This window comes from Elgaria multicarinata, chromosome 2, assembly GCF_023053635.1.
Source record: "Elgaria multicarinata webbii isolate HBS135686 ecotype San Diego chromosome 2, rElgMul1.1.pri, whole genome shotgun sequence".
In the NCBI taxonomy this organism is placed as follows: domain Eukaryota; kingdom Metazoa; phylum Chordata; class Lepidosauria; order Squamata; family Anguidae; genus Elgaria; species Elgaria multicarinata.
This window is the reverse complement of record NC_086172.1, coordinates 108,415,154-108,441,089: the sequence shown is the minus strand read 5'-3', so window position 1 is coordinate 108,441,089 and position 25,936 is coordinate 108,415,154. Positions and strand designations below refer to the sequence as shown.

At 38.8% G+C, this 25,936-nt stretch overlaps 1 protein-coding gene across 2 annotated transcripts in view; it reads left to right on the top strand.

Annotated features, from left to right (window-relative positions):
• The window catches only part of NELL1 (neural EGFL like 1), a 564,084-nt gene that overhangs the window by 195,412 nt on the left and 342,736 nt on the right, over positions 1–25,936 (top strand). For both annotated transcript variants that reach the window (XM_063117360.1, XM_063117359.1), the window contains exons 11-12: positions 11,305–11,404; positions 20,126–20,254. In XM_063117360.1, coding sequence (XP_062973430.1) covers positions 11,305–11,404; positions 20,126–20,254 — 229 coding nt within the window. The remainder of the gene's footprint in view (positions 1–11,304; positions 11,405–20,125; positions 20,255–25,936) is intronic.

The window sequence follows — 25,936 nt, the reverse complement described above, 5'->3', positions numbered from 1 at the left end:
ACCTGTGTCCCCCACAAATGCTGTCTGGGAGCATAGGATTGTTCCCTCAGGCACAGATGGGAATATGAGGTCCCCCAAGATGTTGTTGGACTGCAACATCCCTAGCATAGCCAGTGGTAAGGGATGATGTGAGTTGTAGTTCAGCAGTTACCTGTAGGACTACATGTTGCCATAGGACAGTATGACAGGGGGGCGGAGCTTGGCAGCCTGAGCGATGGCGGGTTTCTTCTGAGGCTCTGAACGGCGCTTGCCGGAAAAGGCAATTATCTCTCTTTTAATGGGCATGAATCTTTGAGCAACTGACAGAAAATGATTATAAAACCAACAGGAGCCGGGAAAGTGGAGAGATTTGGAGAAGGGAGGTGAGATGAACTATGATTAATGCAATGTCTGTCTAAACGGCAACTCTATGAAAAGTGAAAGTAAACGCTGACTGACGCAGTTTAAAAAGAAGGAATTTATGTTTGCTGGACATTGATCTGTGATATAACCTCTCATCTTTATCTCACATGGGAACGATTGGAATGCTGGCTTTCTAAGGTTAAAGTGGTTGACTGGATTTATTGGCGTGGCGAGAAGGGGGGTGAAGGGGTGAAAAAAGCTGCATTTGGCATTCGGTGAGGGAGATGTGGGATGTGAGAGACTTTGAGTGATTAAATCTGATCCCCTCTAGTGAATGCTGTTGTGAACTGGATTTTTCCCCCCTCCTCGTGAAGAAGGAGCTGTGAGTGCTATATAATAGAGAAGCCAGCATAAGTTGTTAAGGAAGAGAGTTGGACTCTAAGATTTATGCCCTACCCAGAAGGGACCCATGCCCAACGTTAAAAAAAAGATCAAAAGTTGGGAAAAGCTTAATAAACAAAAAAAGAAACCTTCAAATCATAATTTGGCTTACCTCTCCTTCCTGGGAAGTACAGCCCCTGGAGTTGAACAGGAAGAGGAAGATATAGACCCAGTCTCTTTGGATACAATACCAAATAAAGAAGGAAACATGGCAGAAGGGGGGAAAGAAAGTGGTAGTAACCCTCCCTCTTTAATGGAAATCAAGGCTATTATAGCAGAAAATAACATGATTATTTTTAAAAAAATGGATCAGCAAATGAGTGAATTCAGAAAACAAATGCGTACTATTATGGATAAAACGATGGAAAATTCGGATAAGATCAAAAAGATAGAGGCTAAAGTGGATCTGGACCAGAAGAAACAAGAGGCTTTCGAAAAATCAACTAATATACAATTTAAAGAATGGGAATTGCGTTTGATCGCCTTGGAAGATCAATCTCGTAGATCTTCGCTTCGAATAAAGCAGCTGAAGGAGACGCAAGGAGAAGATCTTAGAGAAATTATCGTGAACTGGTTCAAGGAGCTGACGCCTGACATTCCAATAGATGGATCGGATCTGGACCGAGTCCACCGTGTGGGGGGGAAAAACTACAAAGGGACTAGAGACATATTGGTGAAATTTGGCAACTATTACAAAAAAGAGCAAATTATGAAAGAATTGAGATCTAAGGTTCAGATACAGTGTAAAGGCAAACCAGTGCAAATTTACAATGATCTTTCTCAACGCACATTAAATTGGAGACGTAGTCTTAAACCAATAACGGAAACATTAATGAAGAATAAAATTCCTTATGCATGGGGTTACCCGGTTTTCTTAAGATTTACATATGGGAGGAGGGAATACAGAGTAACCTCATTGGATCAAGGTAAAGATTTGCTGAAGAGGCTGGGTCTGGATGGGGAAGCAGATGGGGCTGGAGTGGGTGGGGGAGGGAATGAGGCTGGGACATCTGGAGAGTAAGAGAATTGTTAATTATGTTGGAGATAATTGCAAATAAAAATGCTAATATAGAGACCTGCCGGCCAGGCACAGCACTGCCTCCCCCCTCCCCCTTTAAAGTAGATGGCTGGAGTATTAGACTCACGGGGATATGGGGGGGGGATTAGAGTGGGGGGGTGGGGAGGGGGGGAAGGTAGGGGAGGAGGGATCGGGGTAGGAGGGTGTGGGTTTTATGTATGGAGTTTGTGTTTTTATGTAAGCAAGTTTGAATTGCTGAGCACAAGGGATCGGAAGAGATTTCAAAAGGGTGATTATGGATAAAAAGATAAAGGTATCAACACTCAATGTTAAAGGTTTAGGGGCAGTCGTGAAAAGGAAGAGAATAGAACAAATGCTAAATAAAGAGGGATCAGATATTATAATGATCCAAGAGACACACCAAGGCTCCGAGAATTCGAATATGATAAAATTAAAGTGGTTAGCCTATTATGAAAAATCATTAGGGACATCAAAAAAAAATGGAGTGGCCACTTTGATTTCAAAAAAAAGTGGGTTTATATTAGAAGAGGTAAAAAAGGATGATAAGGGTAGATATCTTATGTTAAAAGGTAAAATTGAGGGAAAGGTTTATACTTTGATTAATGTTTATGCCCCAAATGAGAGGCATAGAGAATTTTTTATAAAGCTGTTCAAAGAAATAGAAGAATTTAAGGAGGGGTATGCATTATTAGCTGGGGATTTTAATATGGTTATGGATAATAAAAGGGACAGGTCAAATCCCACTAATGCTGAAAAGAGGAACAATATGACTATATTGAATAAATTAGTAAAAGAAAATGATTATTTAGATTCGTGGCGCTTACTTTGCGGGAATAGGCCTGGATTTTCATACTTTTCCCCAGTTCATCATACATACTCCAGGATAGATTATATATTTGTTTCAAAAGACTTTGCAACGAGGATTTGTAAAATGGAAATGGGGGTAATAAAAGTAACCGATCATGCCTTGTTAAGTTTAGAATTTACAGTTAAGAAAGATTATAAAGAGGCATATAGATGGAAGTTGAACACAAAGATATTGAAATACAATAAAATAGTAGATAAAATTCGGAAGGAACTGTCGGAGGCATGGGAAATTAATGAAAAAGGAGGAACGGCTGGGTCAGTCATTTGGGACACCATGAAGGCTGTAGCAAGAGGAATCTGTATTAGAGAAACATGTAGTTTAAAAAGACAACAACGTGCAGAACAGGAAAAGTTAGAGATAGAAATTAAAAACTTGGAGGAAAGATATTGGCGAAGTAAAGATAAATATAAATTAGTGGAAATACAAGCTAAGAAGAAACAATTAGAAAACTTAAATATAGAAGAGATTCAAAAGAATTTAATGTATATGAAAAGGGAATATTTTGAAAACAGTAACAAGAACTCGAGGTTGCTTGCCAAGCTCACACAAAAAGAAAAAGGGAGGAATGGGATAGAAACGTTGAAAGATAGTCGAGGGAATTATTGTCATGCAATGAAAGCTAAAATAAAAATTTTTCAGGAATTTTATCAGGAATTGTACAAGGGTAAAGAAATTCAACAAGAAAAGGTGGAGGAGTATATTGGAAGGTTTATAAAGAAGGAAATAAAATCAGAATATAAGGAGTTAATGGAGTCAGTAATAACTCAAAGAGAAGTTGAAGAAGTTATTGATAAGTTAAAAGTGGGTAAATCACCAGGAGCAGATGGTTTGGGTCCAGAATATTATAAGGTCTTCAAAGATTGTTTAGTTCCAAAATTAATGGAACTTTATAATAGGATATTATCAGGAGAGAAGATACCTGAATCATGGGAACATTCAGTGATAATTCTGATCCCAAAACCAGATAAAGATTTGACTAATCCTGATTCTTATAGACCTATTTCTTTAATAAATCAGGATGCTAAAATTTTTACATCTATTATGGCCAAACGATTAAATAAATTTTTGGCAGAATATATAGGAGCAGATCAATGTGGGTTTGTGGTAGGAAGACATATGCATAATTTAGTGGGTAGAGTTTTAAATGTAATAAATGTAATAAAAAAAGCAAATATTAAGGCAGGTATTATGGCATTAGATATTTTTAAAGCTTTTGATTGTGTGAGCTGGCAGGCACTAAAGAGTATTATAAATAAATTGGGATTTGGAAATAAATTTAAAAATGTAATAGAACAGTTATATTCCCAAAATACGGCGGTAGTGGTGGTAAATGACGGACTTACTGAAAAGATACGACTAGCCAGAGGAACAAGACAAGGATGTCCGCTCTCGCCGGTCCTTTTTGTAATGGTTATGGAAGTTTTGGCGAAGGCACTAAGGGAGGATAAAGAATTAGAAGGAATTGGAGAGGTAAGGGAGATAAAGCTAAACATGTTTGCGGATGATACTTTATTGACCATTAAGAATCCATTAAGAAAATTAGAAAGAATTAAATATCAGTTGAGGGAATTTGAGGAAATTACAGGGTTAAAAATAAATTGGTCTAAATCAGAGATGATGTTGTTTAACTATACTAAGAAGGAAGAAAAGGATTGGGAATTTAAGGGGATGGAATTGAAAGTTAAGAATGAGATTAAATACTTGGGAATTAAAATTACAAAAAATCTAGAGAATTTAGAAAGGGAAAATTTAACGAGGTTAAAGAAGGAGGTATTAGAGAAATTGGAGAAATATAAAAGATTAAATTTATCTTGGTTTGGGAGAATAGCTTTGATAAAAATGAAGATACTAGCTAAAATTAATTTCGTATTTAGGATGCTACCTATAAAAATATCAGAAACCGAGATAAAAAGTTGGCAAAATATTATTAATAAATATTGTAATGGAGAAAAGAGAGCAAGAGTGAATAAAAATAATTGGTACCTAAGCCAAAAAAAGGGGGGAATGGGTCTCCCAAACATAAAATTATACTACGTAGCAAATAGATTAAGACATGTTGTAGAAGCAATTATGGGAGTAGGAGATTTATACTGGATGGAAGAAAAAATCATAAGTAAGGTAGAGATGAATCTGGAGAATGTTTTTTTTAAAGATGGAGGAAGAAAATGGGTTGGAAGTATAGATAATCCACTCCTGAGGACTCAATGGGAAATTTGGAGCAAATTTAAAGGGAAGCTGCTTCCGAGCAACTCTCCCTTAGCACCGATAATAATGTTAAAGAATTTCCCAGAGGATCTAAAGGGTAGATTATGTAAAATATTAAAAGAGAAAAATAAAATAAAATTAAAGGATTGGGTAAGTGATATTAAAACAAGAGAAGATATGGAAAATTTGTTAAAGGAGAAGAAGCTATCTTGGCTAGAATATGGTCAATTAGAACAATGGAATAAAAAGTGGATTAAAGATAATAGAATGTGCAGAAAGATGACGAGGTTTGAAGAATTAGTAGTAAGTAAGGAGAAAGGAAAAGGAGGTAGTATAGTTTCAAAAGGATTAATGAGTGAAATATATAAAATATTGTTAGAGAAGGAGTTTAGAGAGAATACAGAGAAAGTGATTTGGGAATCAGATTTGAAGATACAAATAGGGCGACAGAGCTGGGAGGGACTATGGAAACAAAGAGTGTTGAGAAGTTTATCAGTAAGAATAAAGGAGAATTATTTTAAAATTTTATGGAGGTGGTACCTAACCCCGGTTAGATTGAACAAGATAAGTGATCAACATTCAGCAAATTGTTGGAGAGGATGTGGGGAAAAAGGAACGTATTTACATATGTGGTGGCAATGCAAATATGTACAAAGATTATGGAAGATGGTGTTCTCAGAAATTGAAGAAATAGTGGGAATGAAAATAGAACAAACACCAAAAATAGCATTGCTGTCACTATTTGAAGATATAAAGTGTGGAAAAGGAACTATAGAGCTGATATCGAGTTTGTTGGTTGCAGCACGATTGATGATAGCTAGGAACTGGAAGATCCAAGGGGAATATTCTATTGAGGAGTGGTATAAAGTAGTATGGGATATAGCCATTAATGATAAACTGACATGTAATATTAAGTGGAGAAAAGGCGTAACTAAAATAAATGAGTTCGAAGGAATTTGGAAACAGTTCCTAGTGTTCGTGTTTACTAAGGGAAATGGGAAACCACCATCAGAAGAAACGATTAGATTTTGGACTCAAGAATGATCCCGAGGTGGGGGGTGCACTTTTATGTTAAGAATGAAAATGTTGTAGTGTGATAAGGCATATGTAATAGTTTTTGATATTTGTACTCAACAATTATTCAATATGTATGAAGCAGATATTTGATGTATTTCTTTTTCTTATTGTGTTTGTTTCAATTATATTTTGGAAATGTTCATTTATGTTTATATAGTGTTGAAAATGAATAAAAATTATTAAAAAAAAAAAAAAAAAAGGACAGTATGACAGAGTACCTATTTTGCTTGCAGATGCTTCCTGGGTCGATCCTTGGCTTCTCCAGGAAGGGTGAGGAAAGAATCCTGCCTGAAACCCTGGACAGCCATTGCTGCCAGTCAGTGTCGATGGACTAAGGCACCTTTGTATGTTCCTTTGCCCATCCCCGGTGTAAGGTCATAGGCAGGGCCGGTGCCAGGCTATTTTGCACTCTAGGCAAGGCGAGCTACTTGCACCCCGCACCCCCCCCCCAAAAATAATAATTGGTGGAAATATGTGTTATATACAGTCCATGCAATCGGTCATTTGCTCACAATTATTACCATAGGACTGTATAGTGTATAGAAGTGAGGCAGAATTTACAGCAGGCGAAGCCTTGCTTGTGGTACTGGAGGTCTGCCTTGGTATCAGCAAAGGTGATGAATTAGACTCTAAAAGGTAGACACTCTTTGGAGCCCGTTTGGCAATTTGATCATCTTCTCCTGGGCACTACCACAAAATGGCTGCCATGGGCAGAGGTAGGGTCCGAACACACTTAACAACTCCTTTGAACCCACAGTTATCAGCACCATAAGATAGAAATAAAGAAATAAACAAACAAACCAATTTCACAATAATGCCAAATGCCAGTAAGAATAGGATTCGTGATACTAAGCTCTTCGCTAACTCATAACAATTAGTCCATCAAAATATGTATACTTTCTAATAAAATGTAGTAGTAATAATAATACATGTTTGGAAGAAAGCAGCTTGTCTGTGGACGCCCTGCTGAACTTTGATCACCTGCTATATGGACACCTACTAAAGTCTGTGGCTAGGATGGAAGGGAGGGGGCGTGGGGAGAATGGGCTTTGCCATCGGCAGAGAGAGATGCTTGCAAATGGGGGGAGGGTCACTTTACATGGCATAGTCTGCGCCCCTCTGAGGTCTGCGCCCTAGGTGGCTGCCTTGTTGGCCTAATGGTAGTGCCAGCCCTTGTCATAGGCTGTTAACAGCAAATTGGTCCCTACTTATGGAACAACAAACACACGTGCATACTGGCAAAGACTAGAGTTTTTACAGGCAAAAGTTAATGAGTTTTATTTTCAATTTATTATAGACACGTATGTCTTATAATATCACAAACCCACATAAAACAGCCTTCCAAGTTACACAACCCTTTTTTGTCACATGCAATGAAATGTCCAATACCTGACTTCTGATCCTTGTATAATTAAAATGTGTAAACACTTCTGTATATCTAAGGAAATCCTGCATGAGTTGCACAATCCCAAGAACTCTGAACTTGAAATTCCTAGTTTTCTATCAAACACTTGTAAATTTCTGGTGTTTATGTCATTTTAGGGTTATGTCAGCAACAGGTTAACTTTATACTATAAAATGCAAGGTTAGTATAAAAACAATATCTATATATGTCAGAATATAGAGGCATTCCTGCCTGGTTTAGTTTTGCATTTGCATTATGAAGTTATTGAAGCAAGGAATTGCTTTTAAGATTCATGTTTGAAAATGCTCAAAGACGATTTATGATGGACTTGAAAAGGGATAAAAGGATTTCTGAGACTGTAGTTACAATTCAGGGGTTCCCAATCTTTTTGGGTTGGTTGGCATTTGGAATTTTGAGAGGGTGTCATACATACTGTCACAAAATGGCTTCCATAGGGTTGCCTTGCCCATTCATAAAATGGCTGCCATGATGGGCATGGCTGGTCAAAGAACAGCCATTTCATAGAAGCTAAACTGGTGAAACTAAAAGAAAAGTAACTTGCTGAAGAACTTAAGTATAAAGTAACTTGCTGGATGGGGTTACACTCCCTATAGACACAGGTCTGCAGCTTGGGTGTGCTTCTGGATTCAGCCCTGAGCCTGGATGCCCAGGTTTCAGCGGTGGCCAGGAGTGCATTTGCACAGTTAAAGCTAGTGTTCCAACTGCACCTGTTCCTAGAGATGTCAGACCTGATCATGGTGACACATGCCTTAGGTACATCACAATTGGATTACTGTAACATACTCTACAGTTACTGAACACATTAAAGAGTGTTCAGTAACTTCAGCTGGTTCAAAGAGCTGCAGCCAGAGTGTTGACCATGGCTGGTTACAGAGAGCATACAACTCCACTGTTAAAACAGCTCCACTGGCTTCCAGTCTGTTTCCGGGCACAATTCAAAGTGCTGGTTATGACTTATAAAGCCCTATCCGGCTTGAATCCAGGTTATCTGAAAGATAACCTTACAACCCTGCCTGTGCTTTGAAATCTTCAGGGGAAGCTCTTCTCTCAGTCCCACCACCATCACAGGCTCGCCTGGTATGAACACGGGAGAGGACCTTCTCAGTGGCTGCTCCAGTGCTCTGGAACAATCTACCCAGGGAAGCTAGACTGGCTTCCTCTTTGATGTGCTTTAGGAGGCAGGCAAAGACTTTTTTGTTCCAGCATGCCTTTGGAGAATAATTGGGACCTCTGTCTATGCCAAGGACTTTTAAAATTGTCATTTTAAATGGTTAAATGTTTTAATATTGGAATATTTTTAATATATTTTAACTGTGTATATTTCTATTTATAGGTTTTAAATGTATATGCTTTAAATTTTGTAATGCCACCTTGAGACCCAGCATTGGACAAAAGGCAGGATAATTATTATTATTATTATTATTATTATTATTATTATTATTATTAATAATAATAATAATAATAATAATAATGTCCCAAATGAGCCCAAAACATGAAACCACTCTTTGGAATACAAATAAAAATGGCACTGGAGAGCAGCACTTTGCTTTGCAACAAGCCAACCTTCCAGTTAAAAAATGTTTAAATTCAAAGAACTATGAAATAAAATAAAATAAAAATCAAGAGAATTGGGGAGTTTGGCAGGCACCAAGACTGAGGTGTTCATGAGAACATTGGCATTCACAGACACCACATTGGAGACCCCAGATTTACATCCTCACTAATATATCACACACAAAACCTCTCATTTCTCAACATGCTTACATTTGAACATGAGCCACAAAAATCTGAGCTTATGAGCTACTGATCACGGGTATTAAGGGTACCTAATTCTTTTCTTTATTTCTTTATTTATGATATTTATATTCTATCAGCTTCAGTGTTGAGTGTGATTGTATTACACAATATATGAGACATCCAGCCCTACCATAGTTTCAGTGTTGGCACAGCAGCTGCCATTATACTCCCTATGTTGGTACTTCCCCGGGCCCCATACATAGCACTCCCACCCTATCCAACTGGCTAATATGTATCCTTAGGAGCAATGCATTTGTAAATAATGCTGCAACTCAAGATCGTCAGTAATTATTGCAAGACAAAGTACTATTTGTACCATAGCATTTAACAATACATTCATAATTTTGAGTACCCTATCACCTGTGCATGTTTTTCTACTCTTCAGTAGTGAAGGCATGCATACAATCTGAATTGCTTTTGACCTTTTCATGCTAGAATCTTGAAGCTAATTTTCAGACACTCTTCATTTTGTCTTCTTGCTGCCCATTTTGTAAGGGGTCATCATAAGTGCTTGTTGTCTACACATGTTTTCCGTTTGGAAACCATTCTGTGTCAACCAAGTATTGCTGAATATCAGAAAGGAAAAGAATGCTAAGATCTTATTTTGCAAGTATAGATACTATCTATACAAGTCAGTATCCACAATCTTTCAATCACCATCTCTTTCAAACTAATTTCTTTAATTATTCAACAATGTTTGGGAAGCAAGAAGAATGGCTATGCTGAATTCTTTATTGTCAAGTGCTATGTGGTCCTTGCTGACCAGACAGATACCATTTTGTTAGATTTAGGCCTTTGCTAGACGGAGTGAAATCCTGGGGTGATCCCCAGGATCAGGGAATCCGGGGATCAGGGAGGGATGATCCTTCCTTTGCCCTGGGATCTTGCCCTACACTCTGAGCCTGAGCCTGCGCAACATGTGGCCGGGCACTGCGGTTTGTCCAGGCTCCTCGCGAGGAGCTGGGACCTGTGTACAGGGTGCAGAGCTCCTCAGGAGCTCTGCGCCCATCGGGGGTGGGGTGGGGAGGAACAAGGAAAATAATTATTTTTAAGAAAGTACTTACGTTTTGCGCACAAGTGCTTGTGTGCTCTGGTCTCTTTAAAAATTAAAAAAAAGGTGGGCACGACGCCTCTCCCTCTAAGGTCGCATGCCATGTGTAAACAGAGGGGGGATCTTGCGATAAAAACATCATGAGATCTTCACCCCTCCGCCGCACAATAATACGTAGGTCTAGCTAAGGCCATAGTTTGTAGGCCTTTGGTCTATAGGTAACCTGTAGCATGCATCACGTCTTTCAAGTGCGGTCCAATGAGCTTCTGCTTGTTTTTCTTCCTATTTCTCCAGTGTTTTGTTCTGACATTTGTAGCTACCGCTGCTGCAGTGTTGCCACATTACAATAATACATCTGAAACAGTAGTTCCATTGGCAGTAGGTTTTGGAACCATGGCATCCCAGGGTTATGATGTTGCCCCCGGGAGTAGGGTGACCTGACTTTCATTTTATTTGAGCTAGTTTATTTTATTTTATTTTTAAAAAAGGTGATTTGTGGTTTGAATATCTCTATTTTTGAGTATATAAGTTCTGAACGCCAAGTGTGGCCTAGATTTTAAATTGACAGTTGTTAAACATATGTGACATTTACTGTACTGGGATGCATTATGCCTTAATCAACTGGGAATAGAAGCTTGGTACATATGTACATTATATTTCCAGTCTATCTGTATTGGGATCAAAGGAATGAATACAAAGTATCAATATCCCAAATTTTTTAAAAACAAAACAACCAAAAACTAATGGGACATGAAGGAAAAACATGAATGGATACCTTCAGTTCCTGCAAATAGTTAAACAAATTACAGAAATTGTAAGCAACAGTACAGCCTTGAATTTAAGAGTAACACTCCTTCTTTTAAACTGTGGGAATAGAAGTGTCTGAGTAGATTAAGTCATTATTTGATGTTATGGTGCAAAAATGTATTTAGCTTACTTACTGTCTGTTGCTTGTTGTTGGTAAAGATCACTGGTGCTGTAGACTTGAAAACTATGTGACCCCCTCTGTCACTTTCATTTTCATCAGTGTCACACTCTAAAACATTATTTATTTTCAGAATGGAGTTTTAGTAAAAGTAACAGAGACGTGTCCTCCATTGAACTGCTCAGAAAAAGACTACATCCACCCAGAGAATCAGTGCTGCAGCGTTTGCAAAGGTAAGTAGGATGTGAGCAGATGTTCATGGCAGAGCCAAAGATTAGGCTTTTCTAATGCAAGTATGTGTCACCACTATTTGGACTGAGACTACTGTGCACCAGGAAGGGGGGGATTAAGCCTTCCTTCTTCCACACCCCCTCTAATCCCTTCCCTAGGTGAAAAAAGAAAAAAAAATGCCTCCATTTATTATTTTTAAAACCTCCACGTGTTGTTGGGGGCAGGATTTAAGGGGAAATGGTGGGAGGGAAAGGTTTAATTCTGTTCTCTCAGTGCGCAGTGGTCTTGATCCAAATTGTGTCTGGTTGTGCTTACATTAGAGTAAAGAAAAACCTAACCCTCAGCTACGCAATTAGCGTAATGTATAGTTTGGTTCTTAGTGTGGTTCACCAAGTAGAGCGTTTGTTTTGGATCAGAAAGACCTCCTGCATAACTTCATGATGTTGCTTTGTACAAATTTTACATGTCTAACTGAGGTTCACCATCTATAAAATCAAACATTTGCAATATCAATCAGCATCAGAATTCTTTTATAAAGTTATCAGATTTAGCATAAGGACAACATGTTATAGTTTATTTTATTTTATTTATTTACAATTTTTTCCCCACTAACTGAACTCAAGGTGGTGTTCAAATAGCAATTTTAAAGCATAAAAACCATTAGATTATGTGATAAATCAAGAGCCATAAAGAGAAAAGTATTAAAATCACAAATCAGGAAACTATTCAGCAAAACGCCCTCTGGAACAGTTATGTTTTAACAAACCACCAAAAGGGACAATGTGTTGAACTCTGCCAAATCTCACCAGGAAGACATTCCATTAGGTGTGGGCCGTCACAGAAAGTGCCCCACTAGTAGTATTGCTTGCTGTGTATACCTCACAAAGCTGAGGAATTTGAAGCAAGGCCTCAAATATTGAACGCAGTATGTAGGGAGGAATATATGGAAGAAGGTCATACTTAAGATATCCAACACTCAAGCAATTTAGGGCTTTAAAGGTAAAAACCACCACAGCAGTTTGAATTGAGCCTAGAAACAAACTGGTAAACAGTGCAAATCAAGCAAAACCAGATATAAATATATTGCCAGGACCAATCTCCTGTCAATAACCTGGCAGTGATGTTTTGTACCATCTTATTTTGGAGAGATGCAATTTGTACACATTGATGGCAGTATATAAATAAATAAATGTAAATATTGTTATTTTTTCATTATTAATACTTGCTTTGATCAACGTTAATTGAGTTCTAATTATACTATAATTTGGTTATAGTTATAATCAAAACGATGGAGGTGATCTCAGCAATGTGTCATGTGCAGCTACAGGCACTCTCTTCCAATCTCTCTGAGCCCCATGCAGCACTTGTTAGTCAAACTGCCCCCAAGCACCTTGCTTCTTAAAAGCAGAGCTGCTTATCCCCCTGCACAGCCATAGAGGTACACATACAACAGTGTATAATGATCATGAGCAACCAAATTAATAGGTATTGATTGTTGCAGTTAAAAAAATAGTTTCGTTTGAAATGGAATCATCAAAACACTATAGAACAGCAGAACAATTTCTTGATTGCAGCTTAATCGTTTTTCTGTGTGTGATTCCTCATCCTTGGTAAAAATTTACTGTTAAATTATGGATGATGATGATAATGTTACTTGGTGACAGATGTGAGTGTGCATTTTCTTCCATTCAGTGTCCAGATTTTGACAAAGGCATGTCTGTTATTTAGTTTCTTGAGCACACTGTCAGTCCCTACAAAACAAAGACTATTGAATAACCTTTCTATTTGAGAGAGAATGAGTAATTGTATATTCTAAAATATTTTTGGGTAAAGTAATTTTCACACACTGTGTATCATATTAATTTAGGGGCCTTTAGTTTGTCCTAGGTAGGCAGTTAGTCAGTCAGTTTAGAATTCTGTTATGTTGATATTCACAATTTTTTAAAACACACACACAAAGAATTCACCTACTGGGCTGAATGTCTTTTACCATGCAGTATCATACATGCCTACTCAGAAGTAAGACCCATTCAGTTAAGTAAATAATGTTGTAAACCGCCCAGAGAGCTTCGGCTGTGGGGCGGTATATAAATGTAATAAAATAAATAAATAAGGCTTACTGCTAGACAGGACCAGGCAAAGCTGGTAATAGGCCCGGGCCAGATAGGATATGTAGGCCCCGTTTCAAATGGCTCATTATGTATTTTTTAATCAGTTCTAAATACATATGAACTAGAACGATTTATAAAAAGGTAATGACAAGCACTTTTATTCAAGATACATGTAAGACATTACTTCTTCACATTCAGAAATGCTTTACGTGCTTTTCTTTGGCCAAATTCATCAACAATAACAGAACAATCAAGCAACTTTGCCCAGGGGTCTTGGAGTAGGCCCCCTCAAAATCAAAATCATGCCCACTGGCCCCACTGGCCTCCCCTCTGCCCAGACCTGCTGCTAGATAAGTGGATACAGAATTCAACCTGAGGATGCAATCCTATATCCACTTACCTGAACATATACCCTGTTAAACTCAGTGGGACTTATTTTTGAGAGCACATGTCTAGGATTGTGCTGTTACTGTGTGTGTGTGTGTGTGTGTGTGTGTGTGTGTGTGTGTAGTGAAGTCACTAGTATAGTATCAATAATGTGTCTCTAACATTTACTGCTTATGTAAAAGAAATGTATATTTTTTCCATTGGCAGTTTCAGGAGACACTTCAATTAGCATATTTCTCATCTTGTTTAGCCCCAAGACTGGACTTGAAACATTTATGTATAAAGAAAATAAAAGGAGTTCTGTTTTCTAAGTTGCAAAATCAAATATGCCTTGCATTCTTTCTAGAATGTAGCTTTATTTAAGTCCCAGATAGATGTTGAGGAGTATGGATTTAATAGCTCTGTTGCATGCAGGATTCTAATGACAGGGATTGCAAAGTTGCAAATTTTGTACTTGGGAGCAGCTTCTTGAGTGCAAAATACATGTGTGTAGTTTCACTTTTTAAATATGTAAATATATACATTGATTTGCTTAAGTAACTAATTGACAGTATAATTTCAATATGAATAAAACAATAGTTCTGAAGAAATAAAAAAAATACCTTTGTTTTCACATAGTTTATGCAAGCAACATCATAGCACCACCATAGGAGAGGCATTTTCTCCTGAGTGGAAAGGAAGGCTTTTTCTAAGATGTGATTGTAACCTGTAATTTTTTAAGCACACACTGGGCCTGTTCAGAAGACACCTTAAAGCCTGCTGGTTAAGGCTTTTGGTTAATTAAGCAGCAGGGTTAAAGTGTCTTGTGCGATGCGTTTTGCTAAACCCTGTTCATTCACTAACCACAGGCGGACTGTATTCAGCTGTGTTAGTGGCTCTAACCATGGCTTAGGGTGTTGTGTGCAATAGCACGGCTTGTGGTTAGTACTAACCCCAGAGGATCACAGTTTTGCTAACCACAGAGCCTGAAGTTTTGTCTGAATAGGCCCACATTAAAAATAACTATTAAAATGTTTTGCATGTTTTAATTGAGTTAAAAATATTTTGCTCACTCTAACTGATGAATAAATGAACAGTACAATTCTATACCATGTCTTCTCAGAAGTAAGTTACACTTAGTTCAGTGGGGCTCATTCCAAAGTAACCCTAAATGCTGTGGTCCTATTTGGTAGTGCTTATATGCATTGGTAAAGCTTATTCTTGCTCTGATATTTTGATGGTGATATTCTCTAACAGTATAGTTGACTCAACAAACCTGGATGCTGATGAAAATGAATTTGCATTCTCCCCTAAAAAGCTGAAGATTGCTCTGCTTCTTGAATACTACCATAGCAAATGATATACAATTTACCCAGGAATAGTCCTGCAGCTTGACGATTACTGCCTTAGTTATTCTGGCTAAGGGCTAGTTCACACACAAAATACACCTTGAAATTAGCTTTTCCTGATTGTCTCCATTTTTCCATTGTCTCATATGGAAAAATTAACAGGCTAACCAAAAGTCTGCCTTATACACTCTGTTGTGATCATACCAGTACTATTTGAAGCTGCAGTGATCATGTAAAACTGTATAACAATCAGTCACTGGCGTCGGATCATACACATATTTCTTCATATAATCCTATATCTGGGACGGTCAGAAGGGATTACATAATAAAGCAGTTGGTTTATATCTAAGGCCATATCTGTGTTTGCTTGGAAGTAAGCCACACTGAGTTCAGTGGGGATTATTCCTAACCAAGTGCATAGATTGCAGATGAAGTAGCTTTGGAGAGTAAGTATAAGTCTGTTAAAGTATTTGGGTTTTAGAGAATCATAACCTATACCTAATTGGAAGAACAATTTGGAAGGATATAGACCTAGCCAATTGTACTATTCTTTACCAACGTGAAATGAGCTTGTCTACCTATTCCCTGAAGCATGGAATTTGATTACTGTTATAATTAGCTTAAAATGATAAATGGGTCATTGCACAGCCAAATAACTTAAAGCAAAATTTAATCTAGTGGAAGCAGTTGTAATAAAGACATAAGGATGCCCTCATCAAAGGAAAGCCAAGTGTAGAAAAATTGCACTAGCAACCTTGATGAAACTGGTGAAGTATTCAGCTGTAATATTTGAAGAAGGCATAGAGGTCACCAGTCTGTCAAAGTTCTAGTTGTATCTAATTGTAACTCAAAGGTTTTAAATAGTGTTTATGACCTCTATCTTGGGGTGGAGGGGATTGTTCGGAACACGTCCTGAGCTATTTGTTATTGTAGATTGTGCTCATTTGCCTTGTTACCAGTGTTGGAATTAAATTAATATAAAGATTTTATTTGTTCTTCAGACAATCCCACAGTGTGAAAACTTGTATTAGGCAAAACTTCTTTTTTGAAACTTTTGAAATTAAGATTTTCAGCGGCTGATACCAAAAAAAAAAAAAATTTTTTTAACCAAAATAAATGTGAAAGGTCTAAAATAAATGTACCCTTCTGAGAATTCCTATAAATATGCTTGTGATATCCTACTTTTTAAGAGCTTGCACTACAAAAAAGGAACATTGTTATCCTAAGCCCCAATTCAGCTAAAGCCAGTTGTGACTATGGTTCATTGAAACCAATGGAACAAGTTAGTCATGACTAATTTAAGCATAATTGTTGTCACTGAAGCTTGGTAATGACTAATCTTAGCAGGATTAGGGTCCCAATCTCCTTGGAATTATTCAACCTAGAATCATAGAATAGTAGAGTTGGAAGGGGCCTATAAGGCCATCGAGTCCAACCCCCTACTCAATGCAGGAATCCACCCTAAAGCATACCTGACAGATGGTTGTCCAGCTGCCTCTTGAATGCCTCTAGTGAGGGAGAGCCCATGCATAAGCTTCATTTTTGCCCTTACATAGTTTTATAAGACTTCAAGAAAAAAAGTTTCCTAATCAAGAACCTTACAATCCAAATTTTGACAGCAGAGGAGGCAATGGTAATAAGGAATGAATGTTAGCACTGCTGGCACAGTGATTTAAGCTTTATTTTATTTACTTATGAGGAACAGGACTAACTCTTAGTAGCATTTAGTAACCATTGCCCTGACCAGGTAATCTATTACTGCAAACATGGCTGCTGTGGAGCATGCAGGAAGAGTCCATGCTCGCTTTCTTCCTAGGAGTTATAACTTTCAGCATTAATTTCGATGGATGATGCAACCATGCATATGCAAAATAATCTGGTGGCAGAACATACCACAGGACCTCTAAATATCTTAATATGGGGGTACACTCATTTGGGAAATATGTATCCTTGCTTTTGACCATGTAGGGCAGGGCTGGGGAAATGTCTGGTCTGGGGGGACAATTTGGCCTGCCAGTCTGGACCATCCCACCCTCTTTCTCAGGATGAAAGCTGTGCTTCTGCCTCATGGGGAAGGTGATAGAAGAGTGAAGCCAGCTGAGCCCACATCACTCCAGCTTTACTTTTCCCACACAGGGAAGGCAATGGAAGAGTTAAGCAGGGGAACAAGAAAGAGGAGTATAGCCAGTAACTCAGTGGGATTTACTACACCTGGGCATCTATCATCTGTCTATCTATCTATCTGTTTCATTTGTACCCTGACTTTTCTACCAAAAATGGCACTCAAGACAGGCAAAGCCTGGGTGAAACAAAGCAGGCTCCCTGGCTGAGCCACTGTCTGGAGAACCACTTCTCCAGCTGTAACCTTGGTCTGGGATCAGGCTTCATTCCACCTTGAGTTTCCTTGGCTGAGAAAGCCCCTCCTCCCAATCTCTGCATAACCTTATCTGCACGAGCTTCAGCTATGGGGCGGTATACAAATGCAATAAATCATCATCATCAAACAGTTTCATGTAGATATTAACATTTCATGGAGATAAGAGAGATCCTTGCAGCAAGCTGTGAGCCAAGCACCATGCAGTAGAGCAGGTATGGGCAACCTGTGGCCCTGCAGATGTTCTTGCCTTCAATTCCCATCATACTTCACCATTTATTTATACCATTTAGGATTGTAAGCCAAAACAGTTGTACCCCCTGCAGTAGAGCAGTGGGTCACAGACCCATCCCTTTGCATCACAGACCCATCCCTGCAAATGGACCGAGAAGTTACCATGGTCTATGGCAGGAGGAGGGAACAAGTTCAGATGAAGGGAGCATATGCCCCCCAGCCCTCAGCAGGCTATTCCCTCCGATATCCATTCCCTGGCCAAGGAACTAGCTGGAGCCCTTAGCCGGGGTGGCTTCTTCTGCCCCATGTCTTCTCCCATTGGAGGAAGGCAAAGCTAACAGTGAGAGGAATCCCTGCTGTTATCACTAGGGATCCAGGATAACCAATGGACTTAGTTGGTGTAGATCATCCACTGGACAACCTTAACTGCAGAACCAGGCTGAAAGTCAGACTGAAATGAGTTGTTGGGGCCTGAATGCATTCCAGCTATGCTGGAGATCTGAAGTTCAGGAGTATGTGATATTAGTGTGCTAGTGCTGCAACCGCAGACACCAGTGGCCTGATTTATACATGACACCAAGTGTGTAGAAGCCTCTGTAGATAAGTTTCTTTAACACACACACACACACACACACACACGCTAACGCAGCCAGCACTATGTTGAAACCATGTGTCAGTCCTCAATTATAAAATTACATGAAATGATGTCATTGCAACTGGACTTAATAAATGGGCTTAAAAAATTAACTCCATCTTGTGGAGTAACTTCTACAAATAATATGACAAAAATTCTATAAAGACTTGGATTCTCAGCAGTAAAGTGTGAAGATATATAGCCTGGGATGTGAAGTTCATTTCATGTAAATCTGGCTTTGACAATCATAATGCAAAGTGTAATTCATATATAAAAAGGAGCAGTCTTGAAGGTTATTCATAAATCCCTGGTATGAACGAGTTCTCCAATTTCAAGAGTGCATGAAGCAAGTAAATTTTTTGACAGTTAAACTTTTTTTTTTAAGATTACAGTACGATTTTTTAAAAAGCTCTCCAAGAGCAAAGCTTAGGCTAGCTAGAGTGCTCAAAAACAAGCTAATCAGAAAAACAACAACATTCTGATTCTCCATAAAGGAAAAGCATTTTGGCTCCATTTTAAAAAAGAATATAGACTACTGTAATGAAGAAGTTTATTTCATTTGTTTTGATATTAAGTTACTTTCTCCTCATTGTCATTTAAATAAGACTTTGATTAGCTATTGCAATTAGAATATCTGTTGGATCTATATCACTATTTCTTTTGAGTTCCTCAATGAGATGTACTTCTGAGTAGACATGTAGAGAATTTTGGTATCTTGTTTTGTGACATTTTAAGACTTACCTCATTTGGGTCATGTGAAATTCTTTTTATCCTCCTAAATCTGCAAGGTGTTCGCCAATTCCTTGCAGTGACAAATAAAACATAAACAGCCTTGATGGCAGTAATACCACAACTACAAATTTCCCTCCCTGCAAGGTGTGGTTAGGTCACAGAATCATAGAATAGAATCATAGAATCAGAATAGCAGAGTTGGAAGGGGCCTACAAGGCCATCAAGAGTAGGCCATAGTAGAGTAGGTCAGTCTTTAGGCAATTTTAGGAAGAAAGTGAAAATGTGTCTCTTTCAGAAAATTGTTGGATCTGGGTAAATGGAGTCATTAAGCTGCCATTTGATGTTATGCTATAATTAGTATCTCCACATAAACATGACTGTACATGATCCTCTATGGCAGGGGAAGGCAACTTGTGGCCCTCCAAATGTTTTGACCAGGATAGCCAATGGTGAAGGAGTTGTAGCCAAAACATCTGGTGGGTTTCAGGTTGTTCACCCTTGCTGTAGGACAGGAGTGGGCAGAAGGTAGATCTCCAGTTACTTTAAACTTCAACTCCCAGAAGCCCTTGCCAGCATGTCCAATGGTCAGGAATACTGGGAGTTGTGGTCCAAAACATCTAGAGATCTCCACCCCTGCTAAAGGAGATTGAGTTATATTATGGTTTTGTTATTCAAAGAGGTGTGACGAATGCAGCATATAAAGAAAACTGGTGAAGAAAATTATAGAAAAGAATTGTATCTGTGTAAATGTAGATAATAAAGGGCATATGTGCTCTCAAGGGGGGGGAAATGTGTATAAATAACAGTAGTGCTAATTTAGGTTTCCTTAGTGTATGTAAATTAATTAGTTTTTGTGCTGATTTAAGACGCAGCTTTTTATTGCTTTCAGTTTGATACAATAGTGAATATATTTCATATTTCAGGTCATAATTTTTGTGCACAAGGACACAGATGTGGAGAAAACTCAGAGTGCAGAAATTGGAACACACGAGCTACTTGTGAATGCAAAAGTGGTTATGTCTCTGTCCAAGGGGATTCTGCCTATTGTGAAGGTAAATAATGTGTTCTGCAAAGTAACTTGATTGTAATCTAGTGAGAAATGTTCTGTTAAAACAAAGACCAGGCAGAGAGTCTCATTGTGAAGTTCAATCTTCATGGTAGCATAAATGATAATATCCCCATTTGATTTTGTATCAAGATAGTTCAGATGACCCAGACAGATGGAAAGTTCATTGTGAAGGTCCCAAGTGACTGGTTTGCTTCTTAGCATGTTAAGGTGTCATTTTTCTGGCTATGATTTCTTTTCGATATAAATTTCAGTCATGCTGCTTTAGGCTGATGGTAAGGATGGTGTGCTGGATATTAGTGATCTTTCTGAGCTGAAGACCAAATCAATAACTGTTGAGAATGGTATCACTAAGGTTTATGGCTGCACATGGTGTCTCGGAATGTGTGAGGCACTGCAAAAGCTGGCTCTCTCCTATTATCAAATTGATGGAAAAGCTATCTCTGTGGCTGAAGTGCTTATGTGGATAGTTGTTCAAAAATATTGATGTGTTTCATACACAATCCTGTTGGATTACATATTAGTGAATTTCACCAGTGATGTTAGCCTATTTGACCATCTCGGTCTTTCTTGTCTTTTCTTGGACAAGCTAGATCACCTATCATTTTGAAATTGGTTTTATGTGGTTATGAAGAACATGCATAGGGATGTTCTTCTAACTGAAGTTCGAAGTCTGATTTTATACTGAATGATTCAGGGCTTGGTTAAATCCCTCCCCCAGGCCCCCAGTCTAGAGGGTCTTTATTTTTTACTGTAATAGTGGTGAGTACTTTAAATGGATCTTTAAGTTACATTGTTTGGTAAGGGAATGGAAAATCCTCACCTGGTGCTAATGTATGAGAGTGTGGTCAGTTTAGAAGGACTCCCTTTCTGTTGTGTCTAGCTTTGGTATGGGTGATGCAAGTGTCTGGAAAAGCATAAATTCCTCTTCCTCTCAGTTGATCAAAATTACTGACAGTGAATTTCTTAGCATAACAACCAGTACCCCACAAAGCCCAAATGCTTTTGGTGCTGTGACATTCTAAAGTTTAGTTTAAATTCATGGCTTGAAAATGGTGTGATGAACCACATTTCCCCCTTGCATTTGGGAGGAAAGAAGAGAAGGCAGTAGCGCAGGAATAAAGGAGACCTCAAAGAACAATACATTAAGACCCAAAATATATACCATTCTTAGTATACAGTTAAGGTATTCTCTCTTCTTCATTCTCTGTCACTTCGGGTTGCTTCTATAGAAGTGGGGGAGAGAGGAAACATGAATGAATCATGCTATCATGATACCCAAGTAGTAGCGTGGGCACTGACAGAGAGGACAAGGAGGCAGCTCATCAGGAGGACCAGCAGCACAAGCCAAGGAGGTACTGAACCTGAACACAGACTTGGAGCCTATCAGGAGACCCTTGAACTAGAGACCCTTGAATTATGTCCTTTCGAGACAATGCTCCATAAGCCAGATTTCCACAAGGAACTTGCCCTCTTTACACCGTGGGTCTCACACTGTCCATTGCATGCTTACTAGTGAAGGGAATGCACAAGCCATGAACTGACTGAGAGGTGACTGGTTACAAAGTTGAAGGCCAGAGGACAATTCTATTAAGACTTTCCAGTCCTTAAGAAGGTGGTGAAGCCTGGGAGAATGAGTGGCTTAAAAGAGATATAAGACCCCACTTGACCTCCAGACCTGATTGGAGCAAGTTGTCTACTTGGAGGCCCCATAACTCCAATCTGATCTGCTGACTGATACTCAAAAGAAGTTCCCCCTTCCCCCAGAATTTCCTCTTATCATATGGGCTCTCATCGCAATCAAGGTAGGACACATGCTTCCTCTCCTCTCTTCTAGGTAATGTCCAAGCAAGGGAAATTCTTGCAATCTCTTTGGGGAATATTTTTGTTTCTGATAACATGTGTGTTCTCCTAAATTGCATGGAGTTCAGTGATGTGTGTTCTGTTCAGTCTCTTCTGAAAAATGGCCTTAAATGACCTGGTTGAATATTTATCCTTGTTTGCTCATTAGCAAGAGATATACTATTGATTCATTTTTCTAGGAAGCACAGTGCCTTCCAAGAGTTTTGTGTTGTACGTGTATTAATGTGAAGAACTGGCACTTTGCCTTGTACATTTTTTTGTTTGCTTTCTCTATTTATGACACTAGTATTTATGAGCTTGGACTTCATGGGACTTTTCCTTTCTTGAAAATGCTTTAAGAATTTTATCTGAGCTTCATTTCTTCCTTGTATGTCTGAGATGGAGAAGGGGTGACTTACTTAACAAGCTATTAAGATATAGTGCAGGAACAGGAAGAAAAGACTAAGGACTGTTCAATAGAGGGAGATTTGTGGGTATCTGGTGTGCTTAGCTGACCTGAAAATTGATTGTTTCTCATATGTATGTGGACTGAGAATCATTAGTATTGAGTAACACATGAGGACAATTCTCAAATTGCAACAGTAATAGAACTGTTCTATTGGCCAACAGTTGGCCAATAGAACATTGGCCAACTGTTGCTGGCCAATCCAACGTAACACCTACTTAGAGTGAGATTTAGTCATGACTAACTTAAGCCCCATTCATTTCAATGGATATACCTAAGTGGGACTTCTGTTGGATTTTACTCATAGCTAGAATCACCTGTTTGAAGATGTATCGGTTGCTCATATTATATGATATTAACAGAGAAAAATGTATTACAATAACTCTCTGTACGGCAAAAAAGAAAAAGAAAAAAAGCTCTATAGATATGCTACAATGACTCTTTACAAATCAATAGAAGATAATAAGGCTTTTTGGCAGCAACAGTTCAGTGTATCACCGTCTCTACTGTATATTCCTCCTTGCCATCTATTCCCACTTTTTAATTTAATGTATGTATTTTCCCTTGAGCATGCAAAATAAGTTTAGCAATATTTTGAAAACCCCTTTCCCTGGATTTTGTTTAACCTGACAGCAACTAGTTTAATGCATTTTCTCCACAGTGGCATTTTAAAGGCTTTGGTTAGTCATATTGGCTAGAAATCATCAGCTGGGGTGTAAGGAAAATGTTAGGAATTTAGCTGCACAAATTAGCTGAAATTGCAACTTACTGGTAAACTGATACTCACAAACAGTTTGCTTCCTTCAAAACGCCCCGTATTCAGGGGCAATTGTTGAGGGAGAACCAAAAGTTATTTATACATCCATAGGGAAGAACCCAGAGAGGTTCGGCTGGCGCCTGCATTGTACTCTTTCCAGCGCCAAGTGAAGACCTTTTTATTTCCCATGTATTTTAGCATTTTACCATCCTAGAAGCCTTGCTGTTTCAAATCTGTATTTTAAATCTCTGTTAGGTTTTATTCTGGTTGTACTTTTAAATTGTGGTTTAAGTTTTTATATTGTACTTTGTGTTTTTATGTTTAAAATTTTTGTGAACTGCCCAGAGAGTTTCAGCTATTGGATGCTATAGAAATAAAATAAATAAATAGGGAAGATTTCTGGTAATGTTGCTGAGAAAATCTTATGGAAACAGGATAAACAAAACCCTTCCCTGGATAATATCTCAGCTGGGATAATAGCATAGGGGAAGAGCACTTTGTAAACCCTCTCCACCCCAATGCAGTTAGCCTTTAATCCAGGTTTCCACAACCCGGCTCCCTCTGGATGTTTTGGACTACCAGATCCCAAGATTCCTGACTATTGGAAATGCTGGCTGAGACTGATGGGAGCTGAAGTCCAAAACAACTGGAAGGAACCAGGTTGGAAAAAGCAGCTTTAGTCTGTACCAAACACCTGTAGGAATGCCCCCATTGTGTGATCCTCCAGTCGTCTTTTCTCTCCTATTTTTAGTAGGAGAAATAGTCCAAACTGGTTCTTGCCACTCCACTGTGCCCATTTCCCAGTGAATGTGGTATGTTAGGCCTTCACGTAAAATGTTCCTTTATGTCTGGGAGGACTCCAGTTCTGTTTCACAGCTGGTGGGTGAGAGGGAGGAGGGAGAGAGTAGATTGAAGCATCACTGGGATATCAGGCATAAATTCTCCATTATGTCTTGCTGCCTTGGAGCTGTTAAGGCAGATCCAGTCATCCATTTGTCCAGGTGTTGTGCTACAGGCCCTCAAATAAATAGATGGAGGGATTTTTATCTGCTTTTCACACTGAACCATTAGCATAGGAAGCTGCTGCTGAATGTACCCTTCTTGCAATTGTATTGGGGATTTATTTGAGGACAGTCTTGGTACCTGATCACATTTACTTACAGAGGTACAATGGATGCAATTATAAATTGAAAACACAAATACCTCCATAAGTGGTCATATAGAGAACTGAAGCCAGGCTTAAGTAGTATAAAATTTGCTGTAATGATCTGAATTTCATTCAATTGTTTAAAAGAGTTGAAACAGAAATGGCATTTCATATGGATTATTTCGAGATCCAGGTTTTCCTGACTTTAAGAGCATATCATAGTTCAGAATATGCTGGATCATTAACTCTGAACTTTTGGGTTTTGGATCTTTCTTCCCTATGTAGGTTGAAAATAGCACATATTTAAAACGTTTGTCTCAAACTATACTGTCATTGCCAGTATGCCTATATACATTAGATGCTGGGGAACATGGCTGGGAGGGTGCTGTTGCACCATGCCCTGCTTGCAAGTCCCTGGTTGACAACTGGTTGGCCGTTGTGTGAACAAGAGTGCTGGACTAGATGGACCCTTGGTCTAATCCAACATGGTCTGCTTATGTTTTTATTCTTATGATATTTTGCCTTTTTAAACTGCATGGCGCCAGGTCACTTTTATCCAGGATTTAAAGCAAAACTAGTCTATTGGAAGGAAGCAAAGTGTTCCCTCATGAGGCTAATGGTGTGTGGGTGTGGGTGTGGGTGTGTGTGCAAGCAAGACTTAGTAGCAGGAAGGTATTTGGCTAACTCTCCCCTACCCTCTAATACACTGGTATTGCCGGAGGTTTTAAATGCTCCCCCCTTCATGAATTTAAAACTGGAAATGAGCCCAGGGCTGTGTCCTGGAGGGGAGGTATATTTGCAGGAGAGAACTTGTAGGAAAATGAAGTCCACATCCCATTCACAACTGATCTCCTCAACAACTTCTGCTCCAAGGCTAACTTTGCAAGAAATCTTCCATGACCGTATTTCAAGGATTTTTTTTAAAAAAAGTTTTAACTTGAGATCTCAGGAGAGTAAGGTGTATTTAGTCTGAAGTTACAAACCTTTGAGTCCCAGAAAATTGTCCATAAAGTGGAAGGAGTAGAAGTGGGACCTGCAACACAATGTTGCAGTGTCTCTCTGCCCTCTAATGGGAGTGCTCCTGTTCAGGGCTTCAGCCAGCTCCTAGGGAAGGGAGAGTCTCAGGAGAGGAGAAAGGCTACAGGACACCTTTTCTTCCACCACCTCTGGCCTTCTCTTAGTGTGGTATATACTGTAGCACTAGAGGACTGCCAGTCTCAATCCTGAGAACTTTATAGGAAAAGGAGAAAAGATGTTTGCTTTCCAGGTTTTCAGAAATACCCTTGTATAGTGCAAGGGGCAGACGGTTTTTTGTTTTTATTTTAAACATCAGGACATGCATCCCCTCAAGACCACCAGAATACCACAAAGTCCCAGGAGCTTGAGCAGGTCAATTCCTTCCCTTCACCTGACCTTCATTTTCCATTAATGGTGTCTTCATCTGACACCCTAAGAT